Source organism: Chiloscyllium plagiosum, chromosome 11, assembly GCF_004010195.1.
Source record: "Chiloscyllium plagiosum isolate BGI_BamShark_2017 chromosome 11, ASM401019v2, whole genome shotgun sequence".
NCBI lineage: Eukaryota > Metazoa > Chordata > Chondrichthyes > Orectolobiformes > Hemiscylliidae > Chiloscyllium > Chiloscyllium plagiosum.
In genome coordinates, this window is record NC_057720.1 from 47,949,540 (window position 1) to 47,967,625 (window position 18,086).

The 18,086-nt window shown below is 38.3% G+C and overlaps 1 protein-coding gene across 14 annotated transcripts in view; it reads right to left on the reverse strand.

Annotated features, from left to right (window-relative positions):
• The window catches only part of nfia (nuclear factor I/A), a 677,405-nt gene that overhangs the window by 61,026 nt on the left and 598,293 nt on the right, over positions 1–18,086 (reverse strand). For all 14 annotated transcript variants that reach the window (XM_043699275.1, XM_043699269.1, XM_043699272.1 and 11 more), the window contains one exon: positions 3,289–3,454. In XM_043699275.1, the coding sequence (XP_043555210.1) occupies positions 3,289–3,454 (166 nt within the window). The remainder of the gene's footprint in view (positions 1–3,288; positions 3,455–18,086) is intronic.

Below are 18,086 nucleotides of genomic sequence, written 5' to 3' on the forward strand. Positions count from 1 at the left end.
TAGTAGAAGCAATGTTTCATTATAGAAAATAGTTTAAATAAAAGCTTTAAAGCAAAATAACTATCATTAAACTGGAACAGATAGCAATGAAGAAAACTTGTCTCCAGCTCTCAGTTGAAACTATTCTTGTGCTACCTCTTTCAATGTTTTACATTAATAATGGAAGCTAAATTAAAGGAAATAAGAGCCAAAAAAATGGTCTTACGGGAGACTAATACTGTCCTAAGTTGGTTGAGATATTAAAAGGAGCTCAACTGGATGTTGATAGCAGAAAGCACAAATATTGGGGTAAAAATGCCCTTATGACTATGTGTAGCAACATCAAAATAAATTGGTAAAAATTTCTTCTCGGGTATTTCTCATAAAACTAAAAGTATGCAGTAAAAGAATGTGAGAATTCTTTCTAAATATTACTATGTTGCTACAGGTAACAGTCAGAAGTATTCCTCTCTCAAATTCTTCCTCCAAAGAGTTGCCAATTTTAAGTGGTGTAATATTCCTACAGTTAGCTGAGTTGGCTCCAGAGCTGATTTGTGATGCAGAATGATGCCAACAAATGTAGGTTCTATTCCCACACTGGCTGAGGTTACCCTCAGGTTAAATCACCACTAGCCTTCTCTCTCTAATGAAAGAACAGTCCCAAGATCTGCAAAACTATCATTACTATCTTGTAATGTTTTAAAACATAGGACAAATGTGTTTAGAAGAATGAGGGGGAAATCTCATAACTAGACAACGTAAATACAGTAAGGATGTTCCCCATGACTGGGGAATCCAGAATCAGGGGTCACAGTCTAAGGAGATGGGAGGCCATTTAGGACTGAAATGAGCAGTTTGATGAGTCTGCGGAACAATCTGCCTGCGAAAGCGATTGAGGTCAAAATATTGAATGCTTTCAATAAGGAGTTAGATATAGTTCTTAAGGCTAAAGGGATCAAAGGGTAGAGAGAGAAAGCTGGTAAGGTTACTGAGTTGGACAATCAGTCATGGACATATTAAATGGCGTAGCAAGCTCAAAAGGCTGAGTGCCTACATCTGCTCCTCTTTAGCTGCATACAAGTGAATTGAGTTGGCAAGGCTTTCCACTTGTAGAATGCAGAACGCTGTCAAGATACAAATAGTTCCTCATTGTATCAGTTACTCCAGGAAAATAAGTTGTGGTGGGGATAAACCACTAGAATAAGGAAACCAACCATTTAATTGCAAAGATAATAAAGTAGTTTTAGCAGGAAAGAAAATAGGCAAAGATAAATCTTTGAAAAAAATAAAGATATGTACCATTCCCAACTGGAGGCAAGTGTAGTTAATCATAGGTAAATCCACAAATGATGAATAAAAAAAATGTATAATGTTGTTTAAGTACATCATTGCCTCAATTATACTGGTGGCAAACTATATTTTCCATTTTCCCTTATGCCTTTAACAACATAACTGTAGCATTTTCTGCTGAGTTCTACAATGTTTCATTACATTTAGTCAGAATTTACTACAGATCATATTATTTTTGTCCAAATATAGTAAAGTTGCTGTGATTCACTAGAGAATAGCAGTTTCCAATCTATGATTACATCAAGCAGGCAGAATTTGCTTGCCTTTATATTTTATCACCATCAGGCTGGTTACAGATAGTATGGTGCTTTAACAAAACTGTCCTAAGGATAAGCCTCAAACAATCGATTGTGTGCTTATGTTTTCTATCCTTTCTTACGATTATGTTATTACCAGGAAAAATCTGAAGATTTGTGCGAATTACTTATCTCAGTCAAACATCACCAGAGACCAAGTTTATCCGGTGTGTGGTGTACTGCTGATTACTGATGTGTTGGCACGGTAATGATTGTGATGTGTCTATGAATCAATACATGAAACAACTGGTGCAATCTAGATACCACAATACTGACTAAAGATGGAGGAGTGAGAAAAAAAATCAAGTTCCCTTATATCTGTGGATGGGAATTTCAACTTGGAGCATGATTGTTTCTCTTGGCCCTAAAATGTCTTTTAAAAACAACCTACAAAAACACATATTTCCTTTAGTGGCTTTTAGTAGTCCCCATAAGAAAAGCAAGGGGCATATCTGGCCATTTGCAAATTTAAATCACAATGTAGCATATAATACCAGATTACATCTCTTGGATAGGGAACACTGCGCTTTTAACATTTTCATCCATTTTTCAATCCCTCCAATACCTTGCCCTTCCCTATCTCTGTGAGCTCCTCCAGCTCCATAGCCCTCCAAGATATCTGCTCTCATCTAATTCTTGCCTCTTGACTAAACCCCCATTTTTTGATGCCCCACCACTGGCTGTATCTTCAGTTTCCTAGGCCTCAAGGTGTGGAATACCCTCCCTGCATCACTCTACTTTGCTTTCCTTTTTTAAAACACTACATTATCCTTTGCTCTTTGACCAAGCTTTTGGTTACCTCATCTAATATTGCATTACACAATTTGGAGTCACAATTGGTTTTACAATGCTTCAATGAAGCACCTTAACATGTTGCATTACTTTAAAAGTGCTACAACAGTGGAAGTCCATTACAATGTGGATGCTGGAATCGAAAAAGTGAAACCAAGTTATAGCTGGAATGCTTAATAAGATTTCTATTTTGATTTCAACTTTTAACTCAGTGATGAGTTAAGTAAAGGTGTTTTCCTCTTTTTGGAATAATGAAAACCCTCCCCATAATAAGTTAATTAATATTTCAGGACTTCCTCGGTACAAGTTATTGTTATTTTTGAGCAATGTTGGGTCTATTTAAAGGCCTACCTAGAAATTGGATAAATTGTCAAAAATGTCTTACTTTTCTCTGCTTGTCTCCCTTTTAATGGGAGAGAAATGGGTCGCTGACAATTAGAAATACTCCAATGCGTACAAAGGCATTTTGCTGATATGCCCTTTGCCACATTAAAGGAACAATTCTGAAAGGCGATACTAAGAAAATGGAGCAATTTTCACATTGTGGATTTCTTTGTAGTTTACGGAGTTAAAAAAAAAGAAATTCAAACAGAAACAAAAGTAAGTACAATGTAAAGCATTTATCTGGAAGCCAGCAAATAGATAACCACAGGAAGAAAACACCTCACATTAGAAGAAAGGAATAAAACTCTGATTTTTTCCATTCAGACATATGACTTTGATGGGCAGCAGGTTTCGAAAGACAAAGGTTTAACCAACTTGTGTCTAAATATGTAGTCATATTAAAAACAAGTGACCTAATGCTTGACTTGAGAAGGCTGGCATTACATATTTTGATACAATTACAGGGGTTTTGCTGAAGTAAACTTACTGGGTGAAGTAGGTGATGCTGCTCCTCCATCTGTAGATGTGGTAGTTGGTTTTGTGTCTGGCACTGGCAAAGGCACAGGCCTGGCCATAGGTGGAGGAGGTGGAGGTGGCAACATTGGAGTGGGAAGGAATGGATTATGGACTTTGCCCTGGCTGCTTCCATTGGGCTGTGGAACAGAGTAAAAATAATAAGTCAAGACCACAGCTGGAAGAAAAGGCTTTGTAAACAAAGATTACAGCTAATGGAGGCATCAGGATAAAAGAATTGTGATACTGTAGGACGTTAAAACAACAGAATTTCTCTTTCTCAAACTATCCACATTATTAATTAATTTTGTTAAAACCTCCAAATGCTGTATAAGCCTGGTCAAGCCAGGGACCCAAAATTATATTTGACAGTGTGATATTAATAACAGACTTTCTACGTTACACATCTCTATTTTCATCTCAAAGCTGTGCCACTCTTATTATATTCTGTAGTAGATACTGAAAAGAAATGGGCAAACAACGTATGACTAAGTCTTCAGCTCTCCCCACTGGTATTTTAGATAATAACTTAAGCAGCAGACAGTCTTGCACTCAAACATGGAGGACAAATGTGTTTTTAATCACTTCTGGTGAAATGAAATTGAAATTGTGGAAGAGCATAAAATTCACAAGTCCTAAACATTACTTCATCAGTGGCAGCAGAGGTAGTAAAATACAAACATATTAATTACCTTTTTAGATCATGGAAGCAGTATTAAATAACATTAAATAGCTTTTTATAACAGATACCATATTAAATCTGACTTGATTATGCAATGCATGATTTCAATTTGTTTCAAAGTACTAATGTGTACAAGGCCTTAGTGATGCTAGTCAATGTTATGTGTGCCATAGCTCATGTGGCTCATTGTAGTCTTTCAGTCCTGTGTCAGCCTTTTTATTTGCCTGTAACTTAATTCAATTTTCAAACCACCCACCACCATACTTTTTTTTCCTTCTTCCTTGAAGTCTTCCCAACATAATGTCTCTTACAATTTTCTTCCTAAGATGTGCCCTAGTCAGACTTTTGTATTCAATTACATGCATCAAACTTCGTTCTTTACTCATCCTTGTAAAGTCCACTTTTATTTTTTGAATTGTGAAAAGTGAAAAGACATTGTTTTAAACAAAAGAAACTGAAAAATGATGCTGTCATTTTAAAAATAAATTACTGGAACTCATTGTGAGTTGTATTACAATATTGCCCTATTCAAGCATTGGGGGAGAATGCTCAACATTTCAACTCCATGTGCACTTGTTTAGGGCAGTTTTGCCCAGAGTCAGTCCTCCGATTGATTTTTTTAACTGACTGGAAGTTTTGGGCTCTGGAGGGTTCAGCAGAGTAACAACTACCTGACTGGTTTTGGGTCAGTGACTGCAGACTTGTATATAGGCAATATAGCAGGAATATCGAGCCTGCAAAGAACAGGCATCTCGCTCACATTTTGTCTGTAAAAATGTATCTGCAAATTGTTTACTGCATGGAAAAGAGGGGAAACAAAGTTTGAGACACTGAAAAGGGTAAATTCTCAACCAGTGAATGAAAGACAGCACTGGTGTTCAAACAACCTCACCTCATTTACAAAGAATTGAAGGAAGTGGAAGAAACCAAAAAAACAACTTAGCAACTTCTGTGGTCCGGATTGGTGTTTCTCTTCCTTTCTTCCCCTCTTTTTACATCGCACCCCTCCCACCACAATATTCATGTTTTGTCATTTTCTGCTTTTGTTTGCATGTATCCGGGAATTTTAAAATGGGGTAGTGTTTAAATCATAGGGTTACAAGTTAATTCATGTTTCTTCCTTGCCATTGATTATAAACAAATAAAAGCAAAATACTGCAGGTACTGGAAATCTGAAGTAAGTACTGAAAATGCTGGAGAAACGTAGAAAATACAGCAGTATAAGTGGAGAGAAAGATTTAACCTTTTGAGTTTAATATAACTCTTTTTCAGAACAGATTATAAACAGCTCGATTGCAATAAAGTTATTTTCTTGTTAATGAACAAAATCGGTGTGCATACTCATTTAGCCTAAATAAGACAGTTAGGTAAGATTGGGCAGTTTGGCTTTTAAGGAAATTTTCTATTTGTGACAAGTCCAGGAAGAAGGGCTTCCTGAAGAAGGGCTTATGCTTGAAACGTCGATTCTCCTGTTCCTTGGATGCTGCCTGACCTGCTGCGCTTTTCCAGCTACACATTTTCAGCTCTGATCTCCAGCATCTGCAGTCCTCACTTTCTCCACAAGTTCAGGAATAGCCAAGTTCAATTTTCCATCAATTTTCCATGCATCACTCATATTTATGAAAAGTCACTAGACTTGTCTGAAATTTTGCAACAAAGACAATGAAATATTGGATGTGGAATTATAGCAAGTGAAAACCATTAAAACAATAAACACCAGGTTTTGGACCACAGTAGTAAGTTCACATGAAAAGCTGAAAAAGCCTTCCTAAAGGTGCAGCAGCTATACCTGTTGAATTAAAAAGAGATCACAATGGCCAAATTGATTGAATTGGCAAGCCCATCAGAAGTGGAATTGTATGCCAGGGTTAAAAACGTAAAAAGGTACAAATAATTTCATCTTTATAGAGATACACATCACCAAGTACGCCAAGTATCTGTTCACATTGAGTTACAGTTAAATAGTTTGAACATAAAAGAGAATTGAAGCAGTGCAGAGACAAAAGGAACTAGCGTTTAAAAGACCTTCAATATCAGAGAGAAAAGACAGACAAAGAGGGCTTAGGAAACTAGAGTTTCTAAAGAAGAGAGAGAGATGAAACTTTAAATGATAACATTTGAAAAAAGAATCATCTGATGCTGATGTAAGCTGTGACGATGGAAAATACGAGTCATAATCTAAAGCCCACAGACCCAACCAATATTTGAGGAAAACAGTGTATAGGATTCTTGATGCCATTTGAGAAAATTGCAAACCAGATAAAGTTGCCAAATGACAGCTGGATATTGCTGATGCAATGGTAGAGAACAGGCAATTTATGCTTCACCATCAGAGGAAGCTTCTAACATTTATGATATTTTAATGCAGATTACTTTGAGTGCACAAGTTAATTTCAGAAGAGTGTAGAGAAAAGTTTCAGAATATAAGGAAACAGCCTGGACAAATCCACCTTGAACTTGAAAGGATTGAGAAAAGTAATTTTGGTATCTGGATATTTGCATATGAAGCTTTAAGGGGGATCATTCTCCTGGAAGATAAGAAACTACGTTGTTAAGCACAGAGTTGCAACTATTCGATAAACAGCAGTAATGGCTTACAGTTGGAGCTGACCCACAAAACTGAACCTTTTATTCTTGTCCCCCCCCCCCCGCCACAAGACTCAAGAAGTGTAGCAGATTAGACAGTAAGAGGAAGAAAAGTAGCCAAGATGAAGAAAGGACTGCTGGAATGCCACAATGTCTCCTCTTCAGAGGTGTTTGGATTGCAGTAAAGTGGGACACTTTCCTTCATTCAGAATGCTGCAAGTTGCAAGCGGAGCCCATGGAACTTACTGGGATTCATCAGAGTGAGTCCGAAAAGGTCATTTGGAAGAAACATGGCGCAGATCAAATTGTAACTTTAACTAAAACCAAAACAGCAGAGGCGAACACAGCCATAATTGCAGAAAATATGAGAAAGCAAATGAGAGATATGAAAGGATTTTGTCATAGAGGAAGATAACCTCTTTTGCTTCAAATGATATTGCTGAAGCCACAACTATATTAAGAGATACCAAGAGCTCCCTAAACTCTTGTGGGAAAAGGATACATTTTCCCTCTATTGTGAATGAAAGCCAAAATGTTAGTAAAAGGCGTAAGTGCAGAGTATATCCCAGTTTAACTGTACAACATATATAATTTGAATGTGACTTGTGTGGTGAATTATTAAGAAACTGCAAATAATTTTGACTCGAGTTCAAAGGAATAATTTAGCACCAGTAAGGTTATAACTTCCCCTGATAATCACGGAACATCTGAATGAGATTAAAAAAACAGAACAGTTACAGGTGTTTTTTTATCCTCGGTGTGGTGACCAGGGCAATGGCTAAACAAAATCCATCACCAGAGATTAAAGAAAGACCCAAGTACAAGTTAGATTAGCTGAAATCTTATTTTAGATGGGAATAATTCAAAAGAAGTATTTGGTATGTCTTCATTGACTGAGGGTCAGGAAGCAGATCCAGAGTTAAGAACGTTAGTACAAACAGCTCACACTGAAGCTGAAACTGAGGGAATTCCAGAGTAATATTGCATTAAAATAAAGTTCTGATGAAGTGGAGACACCCTCGCAGATCTGTGGATCAGGAATGGATGATTATTCATCAGCAAATGAGGCCACCCAAATATGTAAGGAGGTATTATGAGTAATATCTGAAGTATCTATGGTAGGACATGTAGGAGGTTGAAACTTTATTGCTGGAACAGCACAGCAGGTCAGGCAGCATCCAGGGAACAGGAGATTCGACGTTTCGGGCACAGGCCCTTCTTCTTCCTGAAGAAGGGCCTGTGCCCGAAACGTCGAATCTCCTGTTCCCTGGATGCTGCCTGACCTGCTGTGCTGTTCCAGCAATAAAGTTTCAACTTTGATCTCCAGCATCTGCAGTCCTCACTTTCTCCTCCTAGGACATGTAGGAATACTGAAAACTCAAACATCAGTAAAGACAGGCATTTTACCTGGCTAAAACTTCAGAAGGACCTAGTGCAATTCTGTAAAACATGTCAAGTATTAGGACTATATCAGCACGTAACCAAAGTGGCACCTTTAATATGCATCTGAGATTTTGAAGTTTTCATAGATTGTTTTGGACCATTACCAAGAATGACATGAGCTATCCTTTCAATTATGGATATGACAACCTAATTTCCAAAAACTATTCCTTTGAGGACAACTACATCTAAAGCAGCAGTAACTTAGATTTTTACCAGTTGTGGACATCCAACTGAGATACAAACTAACCAAGATTGTAACTTATTTAGGACAATCTGGGTATAAAATAGTTGATATCTTCCTCTTATCATCCACAAACACAGGGAGCTTTGAAGAGAAGTCATCAAACTCTCAAAACAGTGATTAATACCTATTGATATGAATACCCACAGGACTGGGACAAAGAATTAGAGTTCTTATTGTTTACTACCAGAGAGATTCCCCAAATGAATCTCCTGGATTTAGTCCATATGAATTGAACTATAATTATGAGATAAGAAATCCTGATTGAGGAAAAGTTCTTGAATGCTGGATGAGATGTCTATGTTTCTACAGTGGGACACAGAAGCATGTAAAGACATGAATCATACAGAATGTACAGCATGGAAACAGACCTTCGGTCCAACTTGTCCATGCCGACCAGATATCCCAACCCAATCTATTCCCACTTGCCAGAAGTCACATAAGTACATTTCAACATTAATAAGCAAAAATGAAGGAATGGGCAATAAGAACGCTACATCAAGAATGTTTCACGTAGGAAACAAAGTACTGGTATTATTGTCTTTACAAGTTGAATGTCTGAAAGCAAAATTTAGTGCACCCTACAAGGCAATTAGGAGGCTTAGTAAAGTGACTTATCTGATAGATACTCCTGACCACAGAAATATGCCATGTGAATATGTTGAAGTGGTATAATCTCAGGGAAGAAAATGAAAAGTAAGTCTATGAGGTGGTAAGAGTAGTGGAAAATGACAGTGAGAATAAGAGGTGGAAGGAGAATTTGGAAGTTCACAATTTTGTTGCAGTTCTAGCACTCAATTAGCCAGTTACAAATACGGGGAGACTTCGGTATGGTGTTATTGCATTTGCAGGAAGGAAAATGAAAGGCCTAGTAAGGTTACTTAGGAAAACAAGGAAATCTGTAATTATACACCTGGATATAAGATGTTAGGTTAGACATAATGCAGAAGCAGGAAACTTAGTGCTAATGACGCAACATCCTTATTGGTTGAGCCCAGAGAGACAAGCTCTACAGTAAACAGAGATGCAATCTTGTTGTACAATCACTCGAATGAATCCAGACAAAGCAGCTGGAGTTCATCAGTGGTGTTAGTTCCTAAGCTGAATGGACCCACTCAATTCTGCATATAGACTACAGAAAAGTAAATGCAGTGACAAACACAGATTTCTATGTAATTCCTAAGTTAGAAGACTACATCAGGTTGGAAAGGCATAATTTCTTTCTTTCTGTTAAAGGGGTACCAACCGTGATGGGTTTCAAAACTTCACAGATGTCCAACTCCCTAGTCTTGTATTAATCAATGGCATCATGAATAGATTTCCACCTAAAAGACACAAAGTGTGTATATGATGGAATACTCTCCGTTTGTCTAACAAATGTAGCTCGAGCAAAACCAAGACATTAGACACCATCCAGAAAAAAGGTAGTCTATGTATTTGGGACTAAATTCACCGGCTGAAACATTCATTTTGTCCACCATTAATGCACCATGGTTGTAGTGGTGAATAGCATTCCTTGAGGAGAATAAGGCATGTTCCTTTCTGCCCTTCTTTGAAAAGAAAATTAAAAACAACAGCAGCATTTTTGTAACTATCTTCAGCCAGAAGTGCCAAGTTGATGATCCATCTTGGCCTCCTCCTGAGGTCCCCAGCATCACAAAGTGAGGCTTCAGCTGATTTAATTCACTCCATAGCAGTGAAGGAAAGGCTGAAGGCACTGGATATTGCTAAGGTCATGTGCCTTGACAACACTCCAGCAATAATACTGAAGATATGCTCCAGAACTTGTTATGCTTCTCACCAAACTGTTTTGGTACAATAATAACACTGGCATCCACCCGAAAATACAGAAAATTGTCCAGAACCACAAAAAAGGGCATTTACCACCTTATTAGTCCACTTGATCATGTCAGCAATGCTATCAAGTGGTTCTTACAGAGGAATGACATGCTCGCTGATGCTAATTCTGCCAGGAACACTAGACTCCTGATCTCATTACAGCTTTGGTCCAAAAACAGACAAAAGATCTGAATTCTAGAAGTGAGAAGAACGTGACAGTCCTTCACAACAAGGCAGAGTTTGACTGAGTATGGTATTAAGAAACCCAATCAAAACTGGAGTCAATGGGAATCAGGGTAATATATTACACCAATTGGATCATGTCCAGCAAATGCAAGATGGTTTTGATTGTTGGTGATCAAGCATTTCAGTCTCAGGACTTCTCTGCATGAGTTCCTCAGGCCAACCATCTTCAGCTGCTTCGTCAATGACATTCTTTCCATTGGAAGGTGAGAAGTGGGATATTCGCTGTTGATTATATAATGCTGAGAACAATTCATGATACCTCAGACACTGAAGGAGCCTACATGCAGCAAGGCCAGGACAACATCCAGGCTTAAGATGATGAGTGGTAAGAAACATTTGCGGCACACAATTGTCAGGCAAAGACTGTCTTAAAGAAGTGAGAATCCAACCATTGCTCCTTGACATTCAATAGCATTACCTTAACTGAATTCCACACATTAACAACATCAAGAGGGTTACAATTGATTATAATTCAGATTCATAACATTGAGACCTATGTTTGTTCATGGAGGATTCCTATGATGACTTCAGGAAACCTGGCAATACCTTATTGCTGAGTCAATCATTTCCTGAACATGGCAGAAGCTATGGAAGAAGTTTTAATTACAAGGCAATGTGGTTGAAGATAAAATAACAATGCTTACTTATTACAGAAGACATACCTGGAGTGTGCTTTTACCTTTGATTTTTCACAATCTTAAGTAGAATTAGCCTACTGAGAAATGGGGCAGGTGTAGCATTGGCTGATTTGGTTTTACTCATTGTGCTGTTGCTGAAGAAAAGTTTTACATCAATGTGTTTCGTAATAATAATCAACAGTTATGATACAAGACAGTAATAGCAGTTTGCTTTCCATTTCTCCATGTAACTTTTTATATTTTGCTTTTTGAAACAAATTTTATCTTCCCCTCTTCAAGAGTCTGAAAAATCATAACCAACTCCAAGAAACAATCCTTCAAGTTCATGACACCCAATGGAAATTTATATTGGGCAATTAGAGAAAAGTCAAAGCTTCAGTGCATGACTGACTGCAATAGATATATGTTGTTCCTGGCTCCTTTTATGGTCCTCTTGATTAGGTCCATATTATGCCACATGTAACAGTGCCCTAGTTTTGTCCACTAGCTCTGTGGAATACTGTAAGGATGGGTCATTTGATCTATGCAATTATGTGAAACACTAATAGACTTTCCAAATGCTTTCCCCATGAGGCTCCTTGTTTGTGCATGTGCTTATGAATTTGTCTTCTGCAGGTATATGGAGTTTATGCATTAGGTATGGCTGCACAACATAACTTAACTATCAATCTTCTTTCCCTTGGTCGTTATAGAATTGTTGAAGTGTTGAATTGTCTCAGAACGAAATTAGGTATATTCCCAAGAAAGCATGCACTAACATGCATAACATTCTGACAATGGTAATAAACTATTTGCATATTCTTGGAATTATATTGTTTTCAGGTTTATATAGCCAAGGAATTGCTGGCAGTGTGCAGACACATAAGCCTATAATGATGTTCCTTGACTTGAGAAAACAATCCATGAGGGACAACTATACTCCTTTTCATACTGATTATAGTTTGTTCTGCTGAGTATATTGGTGGTCTGTGGAAAATCAAAGCTTCAGATATACTCTCTTTGCAGCAATGAGTGCCAATGTAAATAGTCCTTTTGATATTTGCTGAAGCATAATGTTAAAAGTCATGACATTCACTCCCAGCAGGATCAGAAACCACCCTAAAAATAAGAGAGTTTCTCTGATGATCCTCAATCTCTTAATTTATTGTTTCCTTTATGGGGTTCAATATCCATTACAACTGTTGTTGATCCACCCTCTGGGCAGTTTCTTCTTTTTATTTGCTTACCACTTATAATCTATGTGACTGTATTACCACTTCTGATTCTGGTTTCACTATATCCAGTAATATCTGGCAATAGTTGTTGCAGGACTTCACAGCACATTTCAGCTGAGAGTGCTTTCATGAAATATTTCTCGTTATTTTATTTGTTAATTAGTGAATTTCACCTTTGTGCTCTCTTTATGATGAGCAAAGATACACAGCCTAGATTTTCTGATCAGAGATATAGTGTCCAGTCAGCATTTCTGATCAGAAACTATTTGGAGATTTGTTCAGAATGAACCAGAGCTATTCTACCTCTTGTCTGAATTTTCCATTAGGATTTCTATTAGTTCAGAGAGTCCCTGTCAGTTTTCCAATAGAAGCAGCTAAATCAGTGCACAATGATGTAGTTACACTATAACTCTATTTCCCATCCATATCATGCCATTTGCTTTACATATCCTGTAAGACTGCTGTTTAAGTTCTTTATGGGTTGAGCTATGAATGAAAATCAGTTTAAAAAGGTGAGAAATAAAACTGCAAAAAAAAGTATGCACCATCACTGCAACTTTCTTTATGGTGGGATGGGAAAGTGGTTCTTTACCCCATCTCCTTTAACTCAAGCCTTTGACTTTCTTGCTGAAGTCCTGAGAGGGTTACTGTATTGTTGCTTTTCTCAAAAAGAGCAGAAACATGCAATGGATGCCTAGGTACGGCAGGCTATACTTTAGACAAGTGGAACACCCGGACACAAGATTACACAGGCTGCAATCTACCAGTAGAGTTATATTTTAAGCTGCAAATAAACTTGCAGTCACACTAACAATTGTCTACTCAATTTAATTGTATTGGGATAATTTCAAATGCCCATTCAGAACATAGCAAAACCAATCGGCAGTGTGAAGAGTGTGAAATAGGTCACTGACACACTATTTATGTGAGCATCAGATTTCATCTGATTGCCATGGACACCAACAGCACTCTGATACAGTTCTGCAATTTTAGAATGGTAGAATTCCTGAAAGTGCAAGACATTATTGATTGCAACCACGTAGTTGAAATATTCCATTACAGAATGCCACAACTTACATGATATCACAAAAGATTCAACATTCTGTTTCATCGTTGGCAAAGCAAAATGCAAGTAAATAAATAAAATCTGAACAGTGGGCATTCGCTTTCAGTTTAAAGTATTCAATGGTCTCTGAAAATGTTACCTGAAAGAACCTGCTATAATGGAACTGAAGGATCAAAACTATCTTCTGTAGCTGGGGCTCATCATCACTCCTTGCTGTCTAAATGCATGAACTGAACATAAGCATTTCTGAAAGAAGTCACATTTTGTCAAAGCTTTTCATCTTTCCCACATTAGGACATTCACAAGAATACAATATCAACATTAATATTATATGAGAGGAGAATGCTGATTGGTTGAGGAGTGGACTCGGATTATTAAAGGCGATAGTACATCTTTATGTTGATTGCCAATTAACAGTGAGGATTGGTTTAATCTTTATTTATGCTGTGATCTTGCTTCAATAGATGACCGCACCATAAACATCATGTGCTTAAAACACAATAAATTCACAAAAGCAGAAGTAGTTTGGCAAAGCAATTCATGATGCCTCTTGAGATAGTAAATCTCTCTGATCATGGACTGTCTTAAAGCAAAGAGTTTGTCTTCAATTTTGGTGTGCCTTTATGTCATCAATGGGAAGAGATATTTGCTTAGCTTGAATTCCTCTACTCTAAGATATGCTGCCACAACCAGTGTCCTTCAAAGACACCAATCCTTGCAAGTGTGTCTAGCTGATCTAGTACATGAATATTGCAACATTCCAAATGACTTGTCTGATTTTTAAATGCAATGTGAATGCCAGCTTGCATTGTGAGACCTTAGTGCCAACCAGGATATACAAATCATTAAAGCAACAGAGGGATGAGAATATCATCCTTAACAGTGTAACCATATCCACCAAATACACGTCATTCTTAACAACAGGTCCAAATTCGTATCCATTGATAATGACCTGATGGCCTTAGTAAAATGCAAACTGAAAAAAGCATTTGCTGGTCTTGTGTAAGCAGAATGGACTACCAAATTGCATATATGATAAGATTCGTCCATATGGCTGACTGCATCCATGTATGTACTCCGGAATCAAAGTAGTGATATCTTTTCATGTCCTTTCTAATCTATGATCAGTTCCGCATAACATGAACTAGCCAAATGGTTGGGTGAATTGCTACAACCTGTTTTAAGCAAACAATGATATTTATATACTTCACACTTATGAAGACCACAAAGGATTTGCACATTGATAGCCTTGCATAGGCTGTAAATCCCATAAACTGACAGATCATATCAGTAGAATATTACTTGTATGTCTGCAACTAACAATGTTCTGATCCACCACACATGCAGAATTTGCAACACAATGTCTGACATTAGATGTGATTTTGTAATTGGACAATATTTTCTGGATAACTCTGGATGTCAAGTGCATTATTTGCAAGCAGAGAGAATATTACATGCAATGCATCTAATTCAATTCAACAAAATTGGTGACATTTGCTCAATGGTTTATTTCTCAGGGAAATACCCTGACCATTCAGAGTCAACCTATCTGGTTTAAATTTTAAACCAAGTCTGGCTATTAACTGTCAATCAGTATTAATGTCTGCATTCTCAATGACAATATCTGAGCCAATTATAGAAAAATCTGTACCAATTATATAAAGTAGGAGCTAGAAGCATACTCTACCATCACTCTGATCATGGCTTTTCATTTAACTCAATACCCTGTTCCTGCTTGCTCCTAAACCATTTGATCCCTTTAATCCTAAGAATTAACTCCTTCTTGAAAACATTTAGTGTTTTGGCCTTAAATGCTTTCTGTGGCAGAAAATTCCATGGGCTCGCTAATTTATGGGTGAAATCATCTCAATCCTAAAGGACCTCTTCGGTATCTCTAAACCGTGACCCCTAGTTCTGGACATCCAGGTTATCAAGAACATCCTTTTTGTATTTACTTTATAGAGTTGTGTTAGAATTTCCTAAGTTTCTATGAGATTCTCCCTTCATTGTTCTAAACTCCAGTGAATATCATCCTAATTGATCTAATCTCTCTTCAGATGTCAGTCTTGCCATCCTAGGAATCAATCTGGCAAACCTTCTTTACATCACTTTCTAGGCAAAACATCCTTCCTCAGATAAGGAGACCAATAATGCACACAATACTCCTGGCACGATTTCACCAAGACCTGTACAATTGCAGCCTTATATCTCCGCTCTGCACTCAAATTCTTGTGCAATGATGACCAGCATAACATTTGTCTTCTTCACCACATGCTGTACTGACACCCTTACATTTAAAAACTGATGTACTAGGACACACAGGACTCACTGCACATTCCCCTTTCCCAATTTATTGCCATTCAGATAATATTCTGCCCAGTTTTTGCTACCAAAGTGGATAACCTCACATTTGTTCACTCACTCAACCTGAGGTTGAGGCCTCAATCAAATCAGTGTCATTTTATTGACCAATCAAGTAGGCTTCAGGGGCTAAGTGGTTTATCCTAGCTCTTAATTAATATATTCATATGACCTGTCAAAGGAAATATTCAGAATCTGGATGAAATATTTGATTAGACAACTTCACACCTTATCATCTCTTTTATGTTCCTTGTTTATGCCAACCTGTTACATTATAAACATTTACATCTGCACGTATAATGGCAAACTCTTTTATAATCTTACTTGGCTTCCAGTAGTGGGAGGTCTGTATTTCATCTTTCGGCATAATTTAGCCCTTCAGTCAACAGCACAGAAAATGTCTTATGCTCCAGCCAACTCTGTTTATCTCCCCCAGTTGCCTTGTGATTTGCTATTTCAAACATACTACAGTGGCCTTTATTTTATATAAGAAATACATTGGGAGATTAACTAGTAAGACTAGAATGAGGCTACCCCACACGGGATCTGTTTCTTACATGAATTCAATAAAATCCGGAACTAAGAGTTGATATAATGGGAACTATACAACCATGGTTGTAAAAACCCATTTGGTTCACTAATATCCTTTGGGAATGGAAATCTGACATCTTTATTTGGTGTGGCCTACATGTGACTCCAGACCCGCAACAATGTTGTTGACTCTTAATTGTGCTCTGAAAACAGCCTAAGCAAATAATATCAAGGGCAATTATGGACACAAAACAAATGGTGACCTTGCCAGTGATACCCATACCCCATGCAGGTATAGTAAATTTGTTTCATAAAAAAGTGCCTTTGGATGTTTCATTTATGTTAAATACACTATAAATAAGTGCAATTTGTTATTGTTTTTGAGATCCTCTCCTGCTTCCCCATCCTCATGCTGGGTGCTTGATTGGCATAGCATCATAGAAGTGCATTGCCCCTGAGAAGAATAATGTACACCTTGATGCAGCCTTGGTGAGATATTGTGTTAGAGTCAAAGAGTGTGGTGCTGGAAAAAGCACAGTTGGTCAGGCAGCATCCGAGGAGCAGGAGAGTCGAAGTTTTGAGCATAAGCCCTTCATCAGGAATGATGGGGCTGAGAGATAAATGGGAGGTGGGTGGGGCTGTGGGGAAAGTAGCTGGGAGTGCAATTGGTAGATGAAGGTGGGGGGTGATAGGACGGAGAGGAGAGTGGAGCAGATAGGTGGGAAGGAAGATGGACAGGTAGGACAGTTCAAGAGGGCAGTGCCAAGTTGGAAGGTTGGACCTGGAGTAAGGTGGGGCAAGGGGCAATGAGGCAACTGGGGAAATCCACGTTGATCCCATGTGCTTGGAAGGTCCCAAGGCAGAAGATGAGGCATTCTTCCTCCAGGTATTGGGTGGCGAGAGTTTGGCGGTGGAGGGAGGGGGAGATCAAGTGGTCAGCTGTAGGGTGGTGGGGTTGTTTCGTGCGTGTGTCCCAGACATGTTCTCTGAAACATTCCATAAGTTGGCGTCCTGTCTCCCCAATATAGAGGAGACCACATCGAGAGCAATGGACACAGTAGATGACGTTCGTGTACGTTCAGGTTACATCTTACACCAGATCCAACCTTCCAACTCGGCCCCAACCTCTTGAACTGTCCTACCTGTCCATCATCCTTTCCACCTCTCCGCTCCACCCTCCTCTCTGACCTATCACCTTCATCTCCACCTTCTTCTACCTATTGCATTGCCAGCTTCCTCCCAGTCCCACTTCCCTCCCATTTATCTCTCAGCGCCTTCATGATGAAGGGTTTATGCTCAAAACATTGACTCTCCTGCTCCTCAGATGCTGCCTGACCAGCTGTGCTTTTCCAGCACTACATTCTTCGACTCTGATCTCTAGCATCTGCAGTCCTCACTTACTCCTGGGATGTGTGTTAGAGTTGTGTTGTGAAGTGGAACATGAGGAGGAGATCCTCAGTACAATTATCCATATCACTGAATATTTTTGAGTTCCCTAAGGTTGGATTCTAGGAGGATCTTGACACAAACTCCAGTCAGGCCCCATACTCATTGAGACTGGAGGCTAGCAATTCAATGTCACACCTACTTTACTTATGTGTTGTGTTAGAGAAGCCCTGGAAATACTGGGTTAGTATTACGGAACAAGCAATTTTTCTCGAACCTTTTTCGTCATTTCTAGTCAAACTGCATGCTCCATTGGAAATCTATCCTGATGAATAAGATTGTTTAGGTCACAATCCATCAGCAGTTCTACTCCTATAATGAAAATCTCTGCAGTGAAGCGGGTTTCCTGCTTGTGGAAATCTCAGGCCAACCTGCTTGTTTTTTTACAATATCGAACGTGCACATAGTATTCAATAATTCAAGAGTTTTCAGATGAGCTGAGCAAATGAATACTCAAGCATAAATGTTACTGTATTGAT